At 40.5% G+C, this 19,092-nt stretch overlaps 1 protein-coding gene across 1 annotated transcript in view; it reads right to left on the bottom strand.

The window, feature by feature from the left end:
• Window positions 1-19,092, bottom strand: part of EIF2B3 (eukaryotic translation initiation factor 2B subunit gamma) — a gene marked incomplete at both ends in the record, with an annotated part of 92,139 nt that overhangs the window by 56,443 nt on the left and 16,604 nt on the right. Inside the window, 2 exons of the mRNA XM_079535714.1 lie at window positions 12,489-12,600; window positions 17,518-17,677. Of these exons, the coding sequence (XP_079391840.1) occupies window positions 12,489-12,600; window positions 17,518-17,677 (272 nt within the window). The remainder of the gene's footprint in view (window positions 1-12,488; window positions 12,601-17,517; window positions 17,678-19,092) is intronic.

Genomic DNA, 19,092 nt, shown 5'->3' with positions numbered 1-19,092 from the left:
ACAACTCTCCAACTTCCAGAATCGCATACATGAGGCAGAGGGAAACGATATAAAAGTAACCAGGTTTTTGTTTATATCTCGGATTTACAAGAGGAATTCCAGAAACGAAGTTCTTCCACAGAGGCACTGATTTAATTAGCCTACAGAGCTCACTTTATTTGTATTTGGATCTCTGACGTACATTGATTAAAAAACCAAAAAGAACAACTACGCAACGGATACACAGAAAACCATTTGCTAAGCCTTCTCTACGCCCAGGTGCAGCTTAAAAACTTCCAAACACACTCTCCCGGGCTCCTCCTCACATACAAATGATACTTCATAGTATATACAAAGTATGTGTGTTTTCAATTTAAAACATGACCAGATCGATTGAATCATACAATCTTGCAAACCAGCCAAAAATCAAATACAAACTGAAGCCTCAAAGCAATTTCTGGAAGTATAAACTGTACAGCGTAGCAGTTCTATTTCTGGTAAGAAGAATCACCTCTCCTTTCACAGCGCCTCTGGAAGTGACGGCAGTGCTTAAAAACACATTGTCAGGTCAGCAGGGAAACAGTTCCATTAATAAAAGACACTCCAAAATCATTCAGAAATGTTCTCTGGGGAAAATCTTGGCCTATCAAGTCAGCATTTAATGATCATGTCACAGGAGAACACTTGCTCCTTACCGTTTGAAACTTTTAATCCCAATTTTGGGCCTTCCTCAACTAACTGGCTGACATAATTAATTCCTCAGAGGTGTGAATGTAGGATTGATTCTGATCACAGCAAACAGTAACAGTGAGGGAGATGTTGCTTAGAGTCATGAACAAGACTACTAAGAACTGTTTCTCATACACTTTCTCATACACAAATTGTCTCTGGCTGTCCTTCATCCCATCAGACTGAAACCCCAGAGTACCCTAGAATTTTGAGCTTTCGGTACTTTCTGTCATTTGAAGATTTTTGCTTAGGATTCAACACCTTTCTCTGAGATGCACAAATTCATATCCTTGTATCAAACTACCAATGCTTTCAAGGTGGTAAAATGATGTTTCATGACTTCAAAAATAGAAGTGAGGAAACGGATAAAGGGACAAACTTGTTTGCAGCAGGTTACTCACCTGTTATTCAGCCCTGATGTCTGGCATTTCTGCTGTTCACTGCATTCTTGCCTTACATTAGAGTTATAAATCATTTAAGTTAGAAAAGACCTCCAAGATAACCAAATCCAACCACTAACCTGACCTACAGTGTCCCATTCCTTAGTGCCACATCTGCACGTCTCTGAAATACTGCCAAGGTTGGGGGATCCACCACTTCCAGGGCAGCCAGTTCCAACACTCCCTCTGAGAAGAAATTCCTCCTGACACTCAATCTAAACCTCTTCTGGAACAACTGGAGACCGTTTCCTCACGTCCTACATAATCATTTATGATCTTTGAGGTCAGTATTTAACAGAGCAGTATCACCTTTTATATCACCACAATCCACGGTTCAGAAACAATCAAGTCTTCACACGTAAAGCATGCATTAAGAACTGAATAAGCAGATCACACACGGCTACCCGAATCACCCCAAAAGCATTTTTTAAAGCAGATCACCATATAAAATTTTAAAAACATTGAGACAAAATGAAAGCAATTAGTCTTTGGAGTGATAGCTTTCTAGTGGGCATTACTTTTCTAATAAAGAAAGTAAGCTATATATGAAGAACTGTAAAAGACTAAGTGTTGGATATTTGCATTTCGGCGGAGCCTCAAAGTGATGACCAAAGCTGTAAATGTGGATAGAAAAAGGCAATTCTTTTCTTGGAATTTTGAAGCTGCTGTCAGATGGCCAAACTGGAAGTGGCCATCAGCAAAGCAAACTCAGGGATTGACAAACAAAAGCATCATCTTTCCTCCTTTATCCGGGGTGATACAGACCTGAGGAAGCCCTGGCAGCACTACTGCCCTGGCTCCAAGGCTGGCTCCCACCGAGTGCCCCCGGCTCCTCCTTGTGTGGGAGCTGCACCAACGCCCACTGCACGCTGCCAGCCGGCCCTGGCAGCAGCACAGATGCTTGTATGTTAGCTCAGGTGCAGTGCCAGACTCAAGGCAGTATTTGTAAAACCAGGTCACATGCAGGCAAGGAACCACCTATCCGCAAATTTCACAGCGTGCGCTCAGGAATAGTGGCTTGTTAAGAGGAAACAAATCGTATTTCATTTTTCACTTTATGTCCAATGCTTTCCTATGAAAAACTGGAGAACGAGTAGTATTATACACAGTATTACATTTGAGCATTACTGGGATCTGAGGGATGAAACAACGTGAGTGCTGAAACTGAAAATCTAGGGATAAACATGATCTAAACATGAGCTCACGCTGCATGCAATGTTACACCAGCTGCTTCCTGCAGATTGTTTTAGCAAGAACTAAATGCAGGAAAGGCAACAGTTCATACCCCATACCCAGAGTAGCATTTTACATTTACGTTACTGACATAAACATTCATGAGTTATGAGGCTGGAGAAGTAATGTTGTGTTTATTTTAAAAAGTGAAGAAATTATGAGAGACAAATATGAAGCAGACTTCTTGAGGCCACAAAGGCAAGTAGAAGTGAGATCTCTGGACATTATTTACAAGATATTTGTAATGCAAACAGGTGATAGCACATCAATTGACATGGTATCTTTCAACCTTTCCAGCATCAGATCACCAAGAAGACAAGAGAACTACACTGCTGTGAACAGCAAGGTAGCTCATTTCAGTGGTTTTCTACAACTGTCAAACTTCAACATTTTAATATTTTACTTTTTTTACCTCAAAGACAAGTGTAGATCAGTGGGAAGTAAGACAACATTTCTGCAAACCCTTCAGGTCAACAGATGTCCAGAACGTGAGAAGTCATTTTAAACCCCACGCACAAGGTTACACCTCACACACACATGAAGGCCCAACGTCTATATGAACAACTCCAGCATCATAACCCCTTCCTCTGACAAATACTAAGAAAAAATGCCAAAGTTTAGGGTTTTTTTGTTTTTGCTTTTTGTTTTTCCAGGTTGTTTCCTTCACATAACACAGCAAATCAGAACACACACAGAATCCTGCATTCTACAGCTATGCTACTACGGCACAGATCTAAAACAAACACATTCAGTAGATGCATTCCTTAAATCTTAAACATATACTATTTTCCCAAATGGTAGGATACAGAAAAACAAAACAGCAAATATTAATTTGGCTCAGTGATCCATTCCCTCAATAACCAGAGGCTACCTTTAACCACATCGATCTAACAAAGGAATCTAAATTGTATAAATCCACGTCTCAATTAACATTTTGTTTAGGAAGAGTTATGGAACAGAAACAGAATGTAATCATTTGCTAGCTCAGCGGCTCCAGAGGTCTGGGAGGGAGCTCATGAAGAGTGAAACTGAATGTGGGAATGGTCCATTATTCTTTCAATAGTGTCTGGTGCTGCAAATTGTGTGTGTGCGCATACTTTCCTACTTGAAAAGCTTAAGTCTTCAGTAGCTTCTTGGTCTGGGAAAATGGCAGGCACCCAAATGCTAACACAGGGATCTAGGAAAGAAATCTACCTGAAGAACAATATTTTTCAAGTGGCTTTAGAAGTGAAAAATGGTCATAAAGAGAAGTCTCACACTCAAGGGATTTTATTCCTTCTGTCTGGCTGCCGTTAGTCAGGTGCCATTCCCTGCATACATCCCCAGCACATTCTAATGCAAGAATGGAGAGGGCCTCTCTGAAAATAATCACACTTGCTGAAAGACCTGCCCTGCATAAATATCTCTAACAACAGTACAAACAGAAATCAGCCTTCTTACCCAATACTTCAGTTGAAATTTATGGCACCGCTGGCTGTGATTCTGTTATTGCTGTTCTACCTGGCGAAGGCTCAAAGTCACAGAACTGGGAATTTCAGAGGTATTTTCAGCAATGCAGTGCTCATTTGGGGAAAAAAAAAAAACCCAACAAAAATACATACCTAGTTCTATAAATGCTGTACCAATGTGTGAGTGAACAAAGCTATATAATACACGCATCTGCAGACATGTGTTTGCACACACCATAGAGACAGGACAGCGAGAAGTTAGGGACAGGCATGGCCTCCGAAATGATATTTAATGCTACAGCTTGGGAATAATAAAGCAAGAAAAAAAATCAAAGGGAATACTGAAAAACACTCTCTTGTGCTCTTGCAAATATCACCAGCTGCTGGAAGATTTATATGCAGAAAAACTAGAAGTTCAGCTTTAACTTGAATTTCCCTCGTTTTCTTACTGATTTGCTTCCAGGCCTTGGAGTTTAATTAAAGTCCATCAGCCAATTTTTTTTTATTTTTTATTTTTTTCCATTTGAAGGCCACAAATTGTTTCTTTTAAAATCCTATTCGTATCGACTGACTCAGATTTGAAAAGCACAGATTATGAATATTCCCCAGGACCCCCCTCTTTAAAAAGGAAAAAAAAAAAAAAAATTAGACAAAGGATTTCAAGATCATTCACCAAAGCAGAAGAAATAGTGATTGCTGGCCAATGCACAGGTAGCCAATGCACAACGCAGCTACATGCAAGTGACACTTAAAATGAGTAACTGTGCTACGTACAGCATTCTGCATTGACAGTTTGCATATCAAGGACCAATTGCCACTTTCTCATAATTCCTACCATGACAAGTGTACATTTGATGACTGAGGAAGCAGAGGATCTTATAAGAAATCTCCACGACAACTGGCTAAGAAGTTTTACTGCTTGTAAAAGGGATCTCTATCTAATCTTCTTTAGTCGGAGAAATGGTGCAATAAATTCGCTGAAGAGAAAAGAAGGATTTAAAGCCAGAGAAAATCAGGATTTTTCAAAGCTGAAATGTAGAGGACATGGTGCCCTTAGATATAGATCCCTGCTATTTACTCGATCTACTGGAAGAACTCCTGTGGAGCATGTCTTAGCAAGAGAAAGGAAAGTTTGCTATGCTCTTCATTTCCTGTGTAATTCCAGAAACTGCCAGCACAATGCTGTTTGGGGAGAACCACACAACGGCTATTCAAGAGGGAATTCAGCATTGTATTCTGAATGAATGGAAACATTTTGAAAGATATATACTTGCTGCAAGTAAAGTAAGAAGGCAAACCCAGTAAAGATCCCAGGCACACACACACCTCCAACTAGCTCACTGATATCCTCACTCTTTCCGCTGTGACTTCCACAACATTCTTAGAATTGCTAATTGCAATAAATCATCCAAGCTAGAGTTCACAGGAGCTACGAGTAAACGTAATAAAACAGCATTAAAAAAAATTATGCAACTAAAGTTTGACTGACACCAAGTATAGCCATTTGCACAGAGAGATGATCATTTGTATGTCCAGAATGAAGGGAAGGCTCTTCTAAGCCCGGGCTTTCTCACATGATCTAGATGAATAGTTCTTTATGAAATTTCTAAGGGTATTTGCCTCCAGCCCACTGCAGAAATCTTCTGCTAAGCATGACAACATAAAGGATTAAAACACAGACCAAAAAAAAAACAAAACCAGCAATGCAGCACGGTAAGCAAACCACAACCATAAGCACTGGTTGAGCTCAGGAATCAGGGCCTTAGCCCCACGCAGAATCAGATCTTTTAACTGAAGAGGAACAGTCACATGCCTCATTTCACCCTTACTTTGCTTTAAACTAGGCTGTTTCCTCCCCCCAGTATTCCACATTGGCTGATAAATTCCCCAACGGCGGGTGTTAACTAACTCCGCATTCCAGTCTGCTCTGCGTCATGGAGTTCCACATCCCGCTGATGAGGAACACATGGCTGACATGTGGTGGGGAGAGCCTGACAGCACTCACACAAGTAGGGATAACTCCTCTGACCTTTGGCTTTTCTTCTCTGTACCATCCCAGCCACACAATAAGGAGTCTGTGCCCCTCTGTGGCTTCCTGGTCATTCTGGGGATGTTGGACACAAGGTGAAATCCTAAGATTTCAACAAGCAGCTACACAGTGCCTCTCCAAATATACACTGTGGCTGAAAACATATGTCGAGAGCAAAACACGGATCATTCTGTGCCTCTCCTCTAGCCAGACCATCCATAGGAACCTCTACACTATACAGATAACATCTAGATCAACGGGGGTAAAAACGCCACTAAAACAACCAGCAATGGCTACATTTCCTGCCTTTGTGCACTGCACTGCTAAAACTGCATAGTGGCAACTGTATTGAAATATTAAGGTTTTGGGGTTTTTTTTTTTCCCTTTTTAAATGAACAGAATATTTGTCATCTTTTCAAGATCCAAGCCTCTATCGGAGTAACAGTGAGATGCAACTTCAGTATTATCCAACCTGATGACTCACACAAAGCACTGCACTTACAGAGTCACACGCACCCTGCAGCGTCCAAACAACACGGTCATCTCTTCCTCCTTTGAAACCTTCAAAAAGTAAAACTGAGTCATGGGCTAAATGCTGCTCCGAGACCTCAGCTTCAGACAGATGACTAATGACAAGCCACACAACATGCATTTACTGACATTTAGAAACCAAATGCTGAGCCTCGTGCTCTCTGCTTTTAGTCCTATGCTTAGTGTAAAGCTGGCAAGAATCTTGCAGTAAAATTTAACCCATTGCCAATAACTCTTTCAACAGCTAAATTCAACAAAGTCCTTGCTAATATTTCCAGATTCCAAAGATCCGTGACCTCTTACCTGTACAAGCTGTCAAGACATGTTATGATCTTTCTTTTACAAACAAGATCTGGGTATATTACACATCCCTTCTGTCTCTCACTGAATGAATAAAATAATATGGCAGCAGCAACACACAATACAGTCCAGTGGAAGCAACTGCATTAAAATCAGTTATAGCAGCACGTTATTTGAAATGTAGGGGTCGATGTCTTGTGAACGGAATTTAATAGAATATTCCTGTTTGTATAACAAGCATTAGCAAATAAAAGCACCAAGTCAAATGTTTCTCTTGTGTTTGGATAAATCCACTATAGAAACAATGCATAATTTCAAAAATACTTGGTTCCTGAAGTTGAAGGCTATACTCATCCCCAACATACTTGCAGAAAAAGCAGAGCAAGCTGGCCAAAGTTTAAAGGCATAATAATAAAGGCCAACTTTCCACGAAAATGAATGCTTTTTAGGTTACAGCAGTTACTTTTAGTGACCAGAGAAACTTTTCAACAGGCAAGCAGGACCTCTAAGGGAATCTTCTGAACATCTACTCTCAGCTCACGTCTCAGAAACTCAAGGGCCAATATTTTTTCTGAAGCATTCAGCAAAGTCTTCTTTTGTAAAGAAATAAGATTGAAGCTACAGCATTTTTTAAAGCACAGTTATAGTCTGAGAAGTCAGTGTGTAAAAATCACACTCTCTTATTCAATAGAGCTAGTTCTCCTGTTTTGACTCAGAGTCAGATCTGCTTGCTTTACTGGCGAAAATAACTTTTTACAACTTTTAAAATTCCTACTAGTACTGTGAAACCAATTCAGTTCTGAAAAGGAGAGCCAGATTCTAATCAGGCTTGTGCATCTGCAGGAGGACGATTACCCAAATGGACACATGCAATTCCTGTTTCTCTGTTGGAGGAGCCAAAAGCAATCCCGACTTATTTTCTGATTATCAGCATTAATCAGAAAAAAATATATTATTTATGAAAAGAGCAGATCTGAAATAACTGCAAAAATAGATTAACAGCAAAGACATTAAGATCCACACATCACTTTCAGAAAGTCACTTTTCAGAGAAAAAGAGAAACACCCAGCATCTTTCTACACACAGTGAAACATCAGTTGAATGCAGAGAAAACCTTGAAGTTTTCTACTAGTGAAAACCACCATTTTTTTTCCCAGCACAGGAGCAACACCAAAGCTACCATACACATCATAGTCTTGTAGACAGCCAAGCCCAGCTAAGAGTTATTGCTCCCTGCTCTGCCCTGACTTGCTCCTCCGGGTTTCCCTACTGAGCTGGGTTATCATCACCCTCCTTTCAGATCTGCCAGAGGTATTGCTTGTGGGACCGCTCCCTGCAGCACAACGCAGAACGGACCAGGGTATCAAAGTCTTGCTTTTCCATCTATTAGAGGTAATCCACCTCATTCTGACACGTGGCTGATGAAGTACTCTATCCAGAAGAACATCTGTCCACGATCTTGTTTAGGATGCTTTACACAATGGAAAATCAGCCTCTATCTATGTCATTCCCATCCTTTCTCATGGAACTGTATTTTACAAAAGAAAAACAAATGAGCCCCCCCAAGGGCAGCAGAGTATTTCGGAGATGTCATTTTCCCAAAGAGGGCAGCTGCAGAACAGAAAGGGAACTTAGGAAGCTGCTGAGTTTATGTATGATCTGCTTATTTAAGGCAAATTATCAGCAGAAAAGGAGGCAATATCCCAAGGCGACTGAAAGGAAATCAAGTGTATCAAAGCTATTTCAGAACTCCCATTACCTACACACTTGGCAACGCAGACATTCAGAGCTATACCACACTGTTCATTTTTAGCCTCCTGAAACAAGGGGAAAGGGAAGAGAAGACTCTCTCCCGTCTTACCCTCTCTCCCCCCTTTTTACTAAAATATCTTAAAAACAGATCTGCATTGTTACTTCAAGGTTACTACTGTTAGTACTGCATATATTTATAGATGAGGTATTCCTTTCTGTCTGCAGCGCATGAGGTAATAAGTAGCTGGAATTGTCACGGTGATTTATTAACATATTCTCTAGGAGAAGCTCTGCACCTGCGTCTGTGCAGATGGAACACCCACGAAGACTGAACTCACCCTTACACAGCCCACAATATCTTAAAAGGAAATGCTCCAAATTTAGACCTGCTCCAACAGGTGTCTTTTACTGTCTCGCTTTGCACGACCATAAATATCAGAGGTGGAGCAAAAAGTTCCCGTCCATTGTAACCGTGCTTTGAAAACAAATACTTTTGCCCCATCTCTCTCTGAAAACAAAAAAGGCAGCTATGGAATTCTCATCATTTCCTCACTCCTTCATTCTGCCAAGCCTTAAGTCAAAGATGTCACCGGCAACACCGGGCTCCAGGGATGAGCACATAGCTTTCTTTTTTCCTCTTCAAAGAGCCCTCAACTGGCTCTGAAACCTCCCCATACTGTATTTCTTTCACTCTCATCTTGCAGCTATTTGCCTGAATGAATGACATGCACAGGCTGTTCAGGGCTTTTTATAAGCTCTCATTACCCAAACAGGAACCATTTCCTTCACAAAGCCTTCCCCAGCAGCGTTAGTCTCTCTAGGCACTGTCGATAAATGTGTCTCTCAGCCCATCCTAATGGACACCAAAATGTGCCTGAACGGACGTATCTGATGCTGCTCTGCACTTGTATACTACAGGAAGGATGCTACCTGTAGGACCTGTCATCAAGATGATGGTAAGAATGGAGAAATAAATAAGTAAATGATGAACAGAAAGCTTCTGCCAAATTTTCTCTGACAATCAAAGGAGAAAAACCAAACCTCCTTTCTCTGCAATAACAATAAGAATCATTTCTCAAAACCAAAGCTGCTATCCACAACTCACAAAAAAACCCAAACAAATAAAAAAAAACCCAACAAACGAAACCAAAGCAACAAATCCTGAAAAGAAATTCTAATCAAATTGAGAAACAGAGCCACACATTACACCCTGAACTCAGAAATCCTATTGTTTCCTTCTGTAACACTTTTTATTATTATAAGAATGCCCAAGTCAAGAGCAAATAAATATTTAATACTCAACAGGTACTCAAGAGAATGTGTATTTTCCCCTGTCCCTCCTCACCAGCTGCTCTTTTATGGCAGGAAAGTGAAGAGCGTGAAATCCAATGATAGGAAGAAGGCAAAGGTCAGGAAAAAGGTTTTTCTTCAAGGATTTAAATTAGTGTTCTACAGCTTTGGATGTTTTGTCAACAGGACTTCCCTCCTGTGAGAAGGGGAAGCCAAAGGTCCTTTGAACCACTTCTGTACGGGATCTAGATCTTTACCAGTAACAAGAGTCTTAGCTCTAAAGAAAATCTCATCCTCTCTTCCCAGTCCTTCCACCACTCCTCTCCCTGCTCCTTAAAAGCAAGGAGGGGTGGAAGAGTAAAAAAAAAAAAACAACAAAATGAAAAGGATCTGAAAAGCAAACCAAGCACTGACGGAGTTCTAGAGTTCATGTAACAAGACCACCACAACCCTTCAAAGAGACCATTAAAAGCAAAACAAACAAAAGCAATACCCTCAAGATGTCTATTGTATTTTACAGAAGAATGAATTGAGTGCACTGGAAATTCTCCCATCTTGCCACAGCGTCTGTTATTTCATTAAAACAAAGTCCAGAGATCAAGAAACGGCCAACATGGTAGCTGAAAGTCAGTCACATCAAGTGATCCATGAAGACAAACGAGATCGGGCTTGCTCTTTTTTTTTTTCTCCTTGCTTTACTATGATGTTTAAAAAAAGACTTCAAAGATAGTTTAAAGCATTGCCTTTGTTTCTCACATGAGAAAGCCAGAGCTTGAGCAGGTCTAGACAACACGGTGGTTAAAACTTCATTATCTGCCAACACTTTGTCTTCCTAGAGCTCCCACAGTTGTTGCTACCCTGGAATTGCCTCACCAGAAAATATCTGAGGGTATCCATATAGTATTTTTCTTCCCTCAGAACTTCTCCAAGATGGCAGCTGTAGAACAGAGCACATGCTAGCACCCACAGCACAGCACCCACAACAGGCAGTTTCAGAGGGCAGCAACATCAGAGGCTCTGCCAAGTAGGTCGTGGCCCAATGCTTTCAAGCTACCAGGTTGTTTGAGATGTTATCCTTTGAATCTTAACACAAAATCAAGGTCTTGGCTACTTCTATACTTCGCCTGAGAATTTTCACAGTATGTGCCTATATTTTATTTTCATTTAACTTTTTTCTAAACTTACCACATGTTCTCTCCTTGTGCTTCTGGACTATCATCTGTGAGTTTCACCTGGAGGATGGTTAACACTTTGCATTATATTTACATATGCACAGCTATCAAAGCTAACTAAGACAGAGATACAGATTTTATCGCATCCACTTATCATCAACATTACATTTACCAGATCCCAAACTGCCACACCGAAGAAGGTCTGCTGAAGACAACGTAACAGAACAGGTGTTCCTGAAGGCAAAGTTTGGCTTGCAGGATAAAGCCTGATTAATTTAGCTATAGGGTAACAGGAATGAAAAACCTCTGCTGAGATGAACCTGTAAAATCAGAGGTCAGCTAAGCTCACATGTGTTACAGCAATTTCTGGGTTGCTACTGCTAGAAAGCCATAAAGAAAAGCCTAAGTAGATAAAACATTCCTCCCTCGCTGAGAATAGACCCATGAGTGTTTGTTTATTCAAAACTACAGAATGCAACAGTGTTGAATTTCCTGCACTGTGCAGATAAGTGCCACGTATGAACAGAACACACACCTGCAGCTCAATCCTTGTCATGTCCAAGAAAAAAAAAATAGCAGAGAGACACTGAGGAATCCTGGGACAGACTCTTTCCATCACAGCAGTTAACGTGGCTCTCTCTTGGCCACCATCATCAAGGGTAATCCTTCAATTTTGGCAGAAGAGGAGTCATTTTTCCATGGGCACATAGCATCCCCCTCGCATCTGGTAGCAGGATGTTAAAGGAACGATTACACCTAGCAGTGAATTGTTGAAGCCCAAATATTTCATATGGCCTACAGCGTACACCAGAGGCATTTCCACAGGAGAGATTATCTGGGAGCAGACCCCAGATGTCTGCATCCTTGACTTACAAGGTCCACATGGACGAATTTTCAGCTCTTAGATGGCTGCCCCACAGGTGTCTAATCTCAGAGGTGAAAGCCTGACTGTCAGCCTGGGACAGACTACAAAGGCTGGCCTCTGAAGGAGCCAGCAGAGCTTTCCACAGAAGATGTCAGACACCATGCATCTTAGAGAGCTAAAGTCGCCGTATAGAAGAGTACAGAGAGCAACAAACCATCCCTCATTTTGCTAACAATGGATATGAATTGTACTGCACAGGAACCTCAGCTAAATCTGACATATTTAATAAATTTATCCCAATCCTCAGTGCAATTTAATGCTGGACATAACACAGATTTTCTAATGAATCTTTTTAGGGCTGGAAATGCAGCTGAAGTTTTGTGCCTTATATGCAGAAAGAGTTTCATGAAATCCTGAGAGCCCTTCTCAGATTCTCTGAATTTAGGTCTATCACTTCTGAATAGCAGAATCTAAATCCCACCTGAGCTCTATCACAGCACTGGATTCATTTCACGGAAAGTTGCTTTTTCATCCATATGCTTACCCTGGAATTTTCACAACAAAGGTACTGGACAAGCTTATTAACTGGTTGTAGTGTTGTAACAAGTAATAAGGTATTGTTCACTCCCTATTCCAAAAGGTTGTCTTCCTCCTCCCATCTGAACCTTTCCTTAAGAGTGAAGTAGGAACATTCCCAGTTCTGTTTCTATTACAGCTTACTTCTGCAGGATGGATCTTTTAATGACAAGTTCTTCATCTAGGTCAGCTTCATTAGCCATGAAGAGCAATCTTTTTCCCGTGTCATCCACTCCAATGAAGTCCCGCTGCTCCACTGAAGTTAAAATAAACAAACAAACAATCATTATTGAACCCTGTCTTAATGTAGGCTGGAAAGACAAACGGATCACCAACCACCCTTGAAATATAAAACACTAGGTTTCAGACTCACCCAGTAAATCAGTGAATGCACAATAAATGCTAAAAAATTATTATTATTATTAATTTTTTTACTTCTTTTCAGACAGAGTAGCTGATATACATCTATTCTGACACTGGAAACACTTTCCTTTCTGCATCTTTCTTATGGAGATGCCAAATACAGGTCATGACATGCAACACTCTGTACTGAGCTATGAAGAAACTGTGCTTTCCTTCTCTTTCTGTCTTTAAAATGCTACCAGAATTTACACAACAAGCCCACAGGAATCAGAAAGCTCTTCAAAATCCAACTTCTTCCTCCTCATCTTAAATCAAACCACATTAGAATTAAGTAGTCTGGAGAGGATTAGGATTTCAGGTAAGATGTTTGCAACTGATCCGCAACTTAAGATTTCTATTTCTGTATTTATCTGAAACCACACACACAGATATAAAGGTAGGTTGTGAAACTTGTGTTTCCAAGAAGGTCTTCTGTTTATAAAACGGCCACGCAAGAGACTACTGAATTGTTACCTGCACTGCCAGGGCAATTCCTGTCAGCTGCAATCACTGACAGCACATCAACTGTGACTTATTTTCGAATGGTTTTCTACAACTTCCGAATAACAGTGGTGGAGCTTATTCCCACCTGGCCCAAACTGCATTTTTAACTCCATTTTCCCCAGTTCAACCCTGTCCCTTGTTTTCTTATTTACTCCTTCAGAGTTACCATAGTAATAACCACTATCAAAATGAAGTCAAATCAACACAGATGTTGGAAGCTGTCCTACGGGCAGCCTTTGATCCAAGTGATCAAGCAAGCCCTCTTCTCAGAACTCAATCATACAGCAAAGAAGTTCAAAAGTAGGCCTGAACACGCAACACTGGCAAATCAAGCGCCATCAAGGATAAAACTCATTTGATGCAGAACATCAGAAATAAGCCTTCAAAGCAGCCCTCATTTTAAGGACAGCAATGAAGTTAGAGAGCAAGGGTAGCACTGCTACAACAAGTGTTCAGCAACACTTGTAATTTAGAAAAGACAACGTTTATTGCTAAGATCTATTAGCTAGAGATAGAAGAGCCCTTCACACTGGCAGTGCTCAGTAAGGAAAGACAAAGGGAAGAATGAATACATAACTAGCTTACTGAATCCCTGGGAGGGAAGAATGAGAAATATGTTAAACCTGCACTGACGTTAACTAAAAACATGGTTTAAAGTATTAAAAAAAAAAGAACACAGGATGTGTTTTGCCTCTTCCTGGTAGTTAAATAAGGATTTGACACAGTATTGCAATTTGTTAATTACACTAAAAATTAGATCCCATCAATTTTGAGGGTTTTAATGACCTAATGAAATCACAATATCACAAGAGAATAGAAATGAAGTAATTCAGTAGAGAGCAGAAAGTTTTCAGTCTGGTTTTCTAAAGCGCTTTTTAATCACATAATTAATTGAGATTTGGGAAAAATACACCTTTGTTAAAGATTCAGAATCTCCACCCTTTCAATTAAGGGAAGAGGATTCACACGACGCAGCCTGCAAGACCACCAAGAGGTCTTCTGGCAAACACAGAGAATACCAGTGACGACATGCCTGCTGCTTTCAAGACAAGAAAAACAAGCAGGAGAGTCACCAACCCCATCTCTTCTGCCTTCCTTGATACACAGGAAAGTTCACTCTCTTTTTCCCCCACCCCACAAACCCTTGCACATCACCTTTAAGCACATGGCTCCATTCCAGGTGCAAGAGCTCCTGACACATTTTGTTTATTTGGGTTAGCACCCTTCCCTAACATTCTATTTTTTTTTTTTTCCATGCCTCTTATTAATCAATTCTAAAAGCCAATGAGACAATTATAATCATCAGATGATCCTCTTAGTGTGCAGAAGCCAACAAACTTCTTCCTGTAACGTGCGCCTGAATTACATCAAGCGCTGCAGAGAACTATCAGTATCAATTTATGACTGATTAATACTGTGATTCCTGATACTTTAAAAACTGTTCCTTTATCACACATCTTCCACGTTTAATAATATCCTACAAGTAAGGACTCTGCATCAGGTTCTATGAGACATGGTTCCTTCTCAAAAGTTCTCAATGGTTCTTCTCAAAAGAATTTGTAGGAAAAGAAACAATAAATAAAGTCAGAAATATATTTAGTGGCTTGTCAGGACGAGGGGTCAATTTCCCAATAATAACACTTCACAGTACAGTACAGATACACAGAACTGTGTATGTTCTGCCATGAATCAGAGAAGAAGCTAATAATGCCACATCCTATGAAAGACTGCCTTCCACTTCCACACAAATATCCAGCCTTCAGCTGCCGATGAGCTTTCTTCAATGTTCATTGTTTGGAATGAAACTTCTAACATCAGGTGCCTGCCTGCAGAGCAGGAAAGCTTCAGTGAAAACAGCTCATCTGCTTCTAATGTTAAATTAAAAATTAAAAAAAAAAGTGGTTAACCTAAGCTTAAACAGTTGGGTGGCAATTGTCTTGAGAAGCTCTGGTATTCCAGCTCCTCCTAAGTGCTGCTGATTTGTGTCTCAGGAGTGTACCTTCTACCATCTCACTCCACAGTAAATCTTTGAAAAACATGCACTTTCACACATTTTCAAGTCCTCTATTTTTTTTGCAAAAAAATTCCATATACTTTATTCTTAAGGAAAAGCTGTTTTGAAGGCTCAGTTCCTAGACCTGATCAAATATCACGTGCCACCTGAAGTCTTCTGTACCACCAAGAGGTGCACAAGCAGGGCATACAAGCCACAGGAGGCTCCACAGCCGTGCTTGATCTGCTGTGGTTTTGCAACCTATTTTTTTTATATATAAAAAAATAATAATGTAAAAAGCTCATAAGGGGGAGAGGAAAGAAAAGCACAGAAAAAGGGACTCTGCAAGTTAGGCTGGAAGGAGGAGAAAGCAGTTCCTGAGCACTAGTGGAGACAGGAACTGGGAAAGAACAATGGACCACAGATAAATGAAGGATGCTGATGGGAGAAGTCAGAAGAGGACTAAGGGGATGGGACTATTGGTGAAAGGAGATGAGAGTAAGATATGAGAAAGAGAAGCTGGACTCTTGACAGGGATCCCGAAGGGCAAGACTAAGCAAAGAGACTGACTAGGATTAGCAGGGGAGGTAGGCAGTGGCAAGAAGCCAGCATGGAAAGACAGGGATAAGTTAGGACAATAGTGACAGCAATAGGATTCACTCAATCAAATAGAATGAAATGCAGGAGGGTTCTGTACTCCCTAAAATATACCATCCCTATCCAGAGACCAGAGAAGAAACCAAAATTCTCCAGTCTCACCACTCCCCTGCTGCTAGAAAAAGACTGGAAAAGGCCTAGTAGGGTCTGCGTCTCATCTGAGGCAGTTCACACACAGAGAAAACAACTTACTAGTGTTATCCATGACAGCTCAAGTAGAGTAGCTGTGAGTGGGAGACCTTTACATCTAGCTCCCACAGATAAACACTGTGGGTGTTAAAATGCTTCCACATGATGGAATTTCAGTGTTTTCATGTTCAGCCTTTTACAAGACCTGAGAAATCATACACAACATTTAACAGTAATGCAGGAGGAGTACTGCTGCAAAGTCAAACACACAGACATGCAAAAATAAGTAAATTAAGAAAGCATGTGCGACTCAGTGTGTTTATACTTGCTAAGTCTTCAGAGGATCTTGTTTATCCTCATATACCTCATCACCCCTGCCCTGCATGCTCAGTTGAGCTTCCTGGGCTAATGATGTTTAACCATAGATCCATACATTTATATCTTCTGAACACTCAACTTCACAATTGTAGTAATTCTCTCAACAATGTTTTATGTGCCATTCTCACTATGACTGCCTTTAAAAGACAAGGGCGTTTAGAGCCGCCTAAGAGTCCAAGTCCAAAATGCTCTCAGCCTTGTTATCCTTGTATTTTGCTCCAGAAAATCTTTGTCCAAGCAGCTTTCTTTTAAAAACACATTTCCTCCACTTTCAGACACACACATAGCCCAACTGCTGGCTTGCGTTTCACTCCTCTCAAACAGTTTGAAGCTGTGCTTCTTATTTGTATTACCGTAATGCCTCTGAGCTTTAATCACGGACCAGGGCCCACTAACCTGGCAGTAATCAAGCTTCAGCAATTTAGCAGATATCATTAAAAGAAAATGAGAGGTACGGTATGGAAACAACCATATGGTATTTAGTACTTTTAGCACATAAGTAAAACAGGGATAATAACCCTGCCCTGCCTTACAGCACTGTTGTGAGAATAGATACATTACAGATTACATGAGATATTATGGTAAGAGGGACCAGATAATGATCTAACCAAATCCTTGAAATCAGTGGGAGTTTTGCCTAGTGAAAGGCTCCTGGATGTGATCTCAGAATAATTCGCTACATACGACGAGAGTGGAGAATTTCTAGAAGTATTTGCTATCCATCTAACACTGGTCCCTGCAGTCAATGGTAAAATTCCCAGCTACAATCTGACTGATGTAGAGTGCTCTTGAAGAAATGCTTTTAATGCTCATATGTAGCAAAAATTTACGGTTTGATCCAAAACTCACTGAAGTCACCTGGAGCTTTTCCCTTAGCTCTTGTGAGCTTTGGACCTCAGCCTGCACGATTACACCACTGCAATACTTAATTCTGAGCTGGAAAAAAAAATAAGTCACACCCCCACTAGGGAATCTGAGGAAAAAACACGGTATCTTACCTTTTTATTTCTTTCATTTTCTGATTGATTAATTATACATCTATGATATGTATATATGTACCAAAAGATAGTGCTGTCACTATTATTACTCTGTATACTCTTATCTACATACCGGGTTTTTTTTTCCCTTTCTGTCCTGGGGCCAATTCTGTGGGTTCATGAGCTTTCTTCATCAACATGGAGAGAGTAGCATCGTGTGTCCGAAACAGATCCACAACTTTATATAAATCGACATCTGTGATCAGATCGCAGCTCAATACCAAAACGTCAGTCTGCCAAGGAAGAAAGAAAAAGGAAACCCTCAGAAATACAAATGACCACATATGGATCAGCATTTGATGACTTGGCTCCAGGTCGTAGAGAATGTGAGCATGAAAACTGCCATCATCAGCCCCTAGCAGGAGGAACTGGGAAACAGTACCCACGGATTTCAAGACTGCCATGGAAATCTGCTGCGTTTACGATCACTACTTCCAGTTGCATAATGATGTAGAAAAGAAAGCTTCCTGAAGAAATCTTTTTAGCTGACTTTGCATCTGGCTACAAATCACTGGAAAAGATATTTAAACTATGTTATTTTATCAGGAAAAAAAATCAAAGACTATGTAGGATGTGATTTACTCGGTAATTGCAGTGTGATGGTGGGCTCAGTTTAGAAACACACTTCCTAAAAGCAGCAATATCCCATATAAAAAACAACACGGAAGCTTGGTTCTATTTAATAACAGGCTCGTATTTAATTTTGATCTCAAAGGATTCCAAAGCGCCGTACAAAGTAATTAAGGGAAGTGCTGCACATATCACAGAAATGCAGTCACACAGTAGTGAGGCATATCAGCTTCGTTAAGCACGCAGGCTGTCGAGGCACTCTGACTAAAATCCCTCACTTCAAAAACATTTTCTACATTTCCCATGGGCTGCAGAACACGCTGCCAAAAATCTACTAGTTTGGCAATTATCTTCATTTAAATTAATCCTAATACAGCATCTCAGCAGTACAACCTACAAATAACCAGCAAGTTTCTGCTTTATTTTTTGTTAATGAATAACCTTTTTTGTTAATGACAGTGCTTCTTTCTCGACATCACTGTTTTCACTTTGAGTGCTACCATTCACTATGGTAAGCCTCCATGCACAGGAGAACACGGCACCCAACTTTCATCTTTTATAAAGGGCATTAGCAAAGACTTGCTGCAATCACAGTTGCTCTCTTCATAAAGGATCAAGTTCTGCCTTACAAGCTATCTAATATTAGGAGATTCTGCACGGTAGGTGGAGATAAGGGAGGTCTGGTATTTCCATTATTTGACAGGTTCTCCTACAAATGCTAGGCAGCTTCACGTGTTTACCAATAAGTCACTGGAACTCGTTGTGTCACAAACTATGGGAGCTGCTGATTTGGCATGCTGCACAGAAGGTCAAGCTCTTTGGTTTTCATTTGCTTTCCCCCTCCCTCACTGAGTAACACCTGGACGCTTTACAGGAAGCAGTAATATTCAGGTTAAGAAACTTCGCACATCCAAAACCTAACTTGTATCTCCCCTTTTAATATATTTGCAAAATATGTATTCTATATTATGGTTTTGCCCAAGAGAAGTGTTTTAATTATCACTTCGCTAAAACAAGCAACACACACACACATTGGAACAAAATCCAACCAACCACAAATGCAAGCTGCCTAGCATCC

The sequence above is a fragment of the Tetrao urogallus genome (genome assembly GCF_951394365.1).
Source record: "Tetrao urogallus genome assembly, chromosome: 5".
Lineage (NCBI taxonomy): Eukaryota > Metazoa > Chordata > Aves > Galliformes > Phasianidae > Tetrao > Tetrao urogallus.
This window is presented reverse-complemented; position numbering and strand designations above follow the sequence as displayed.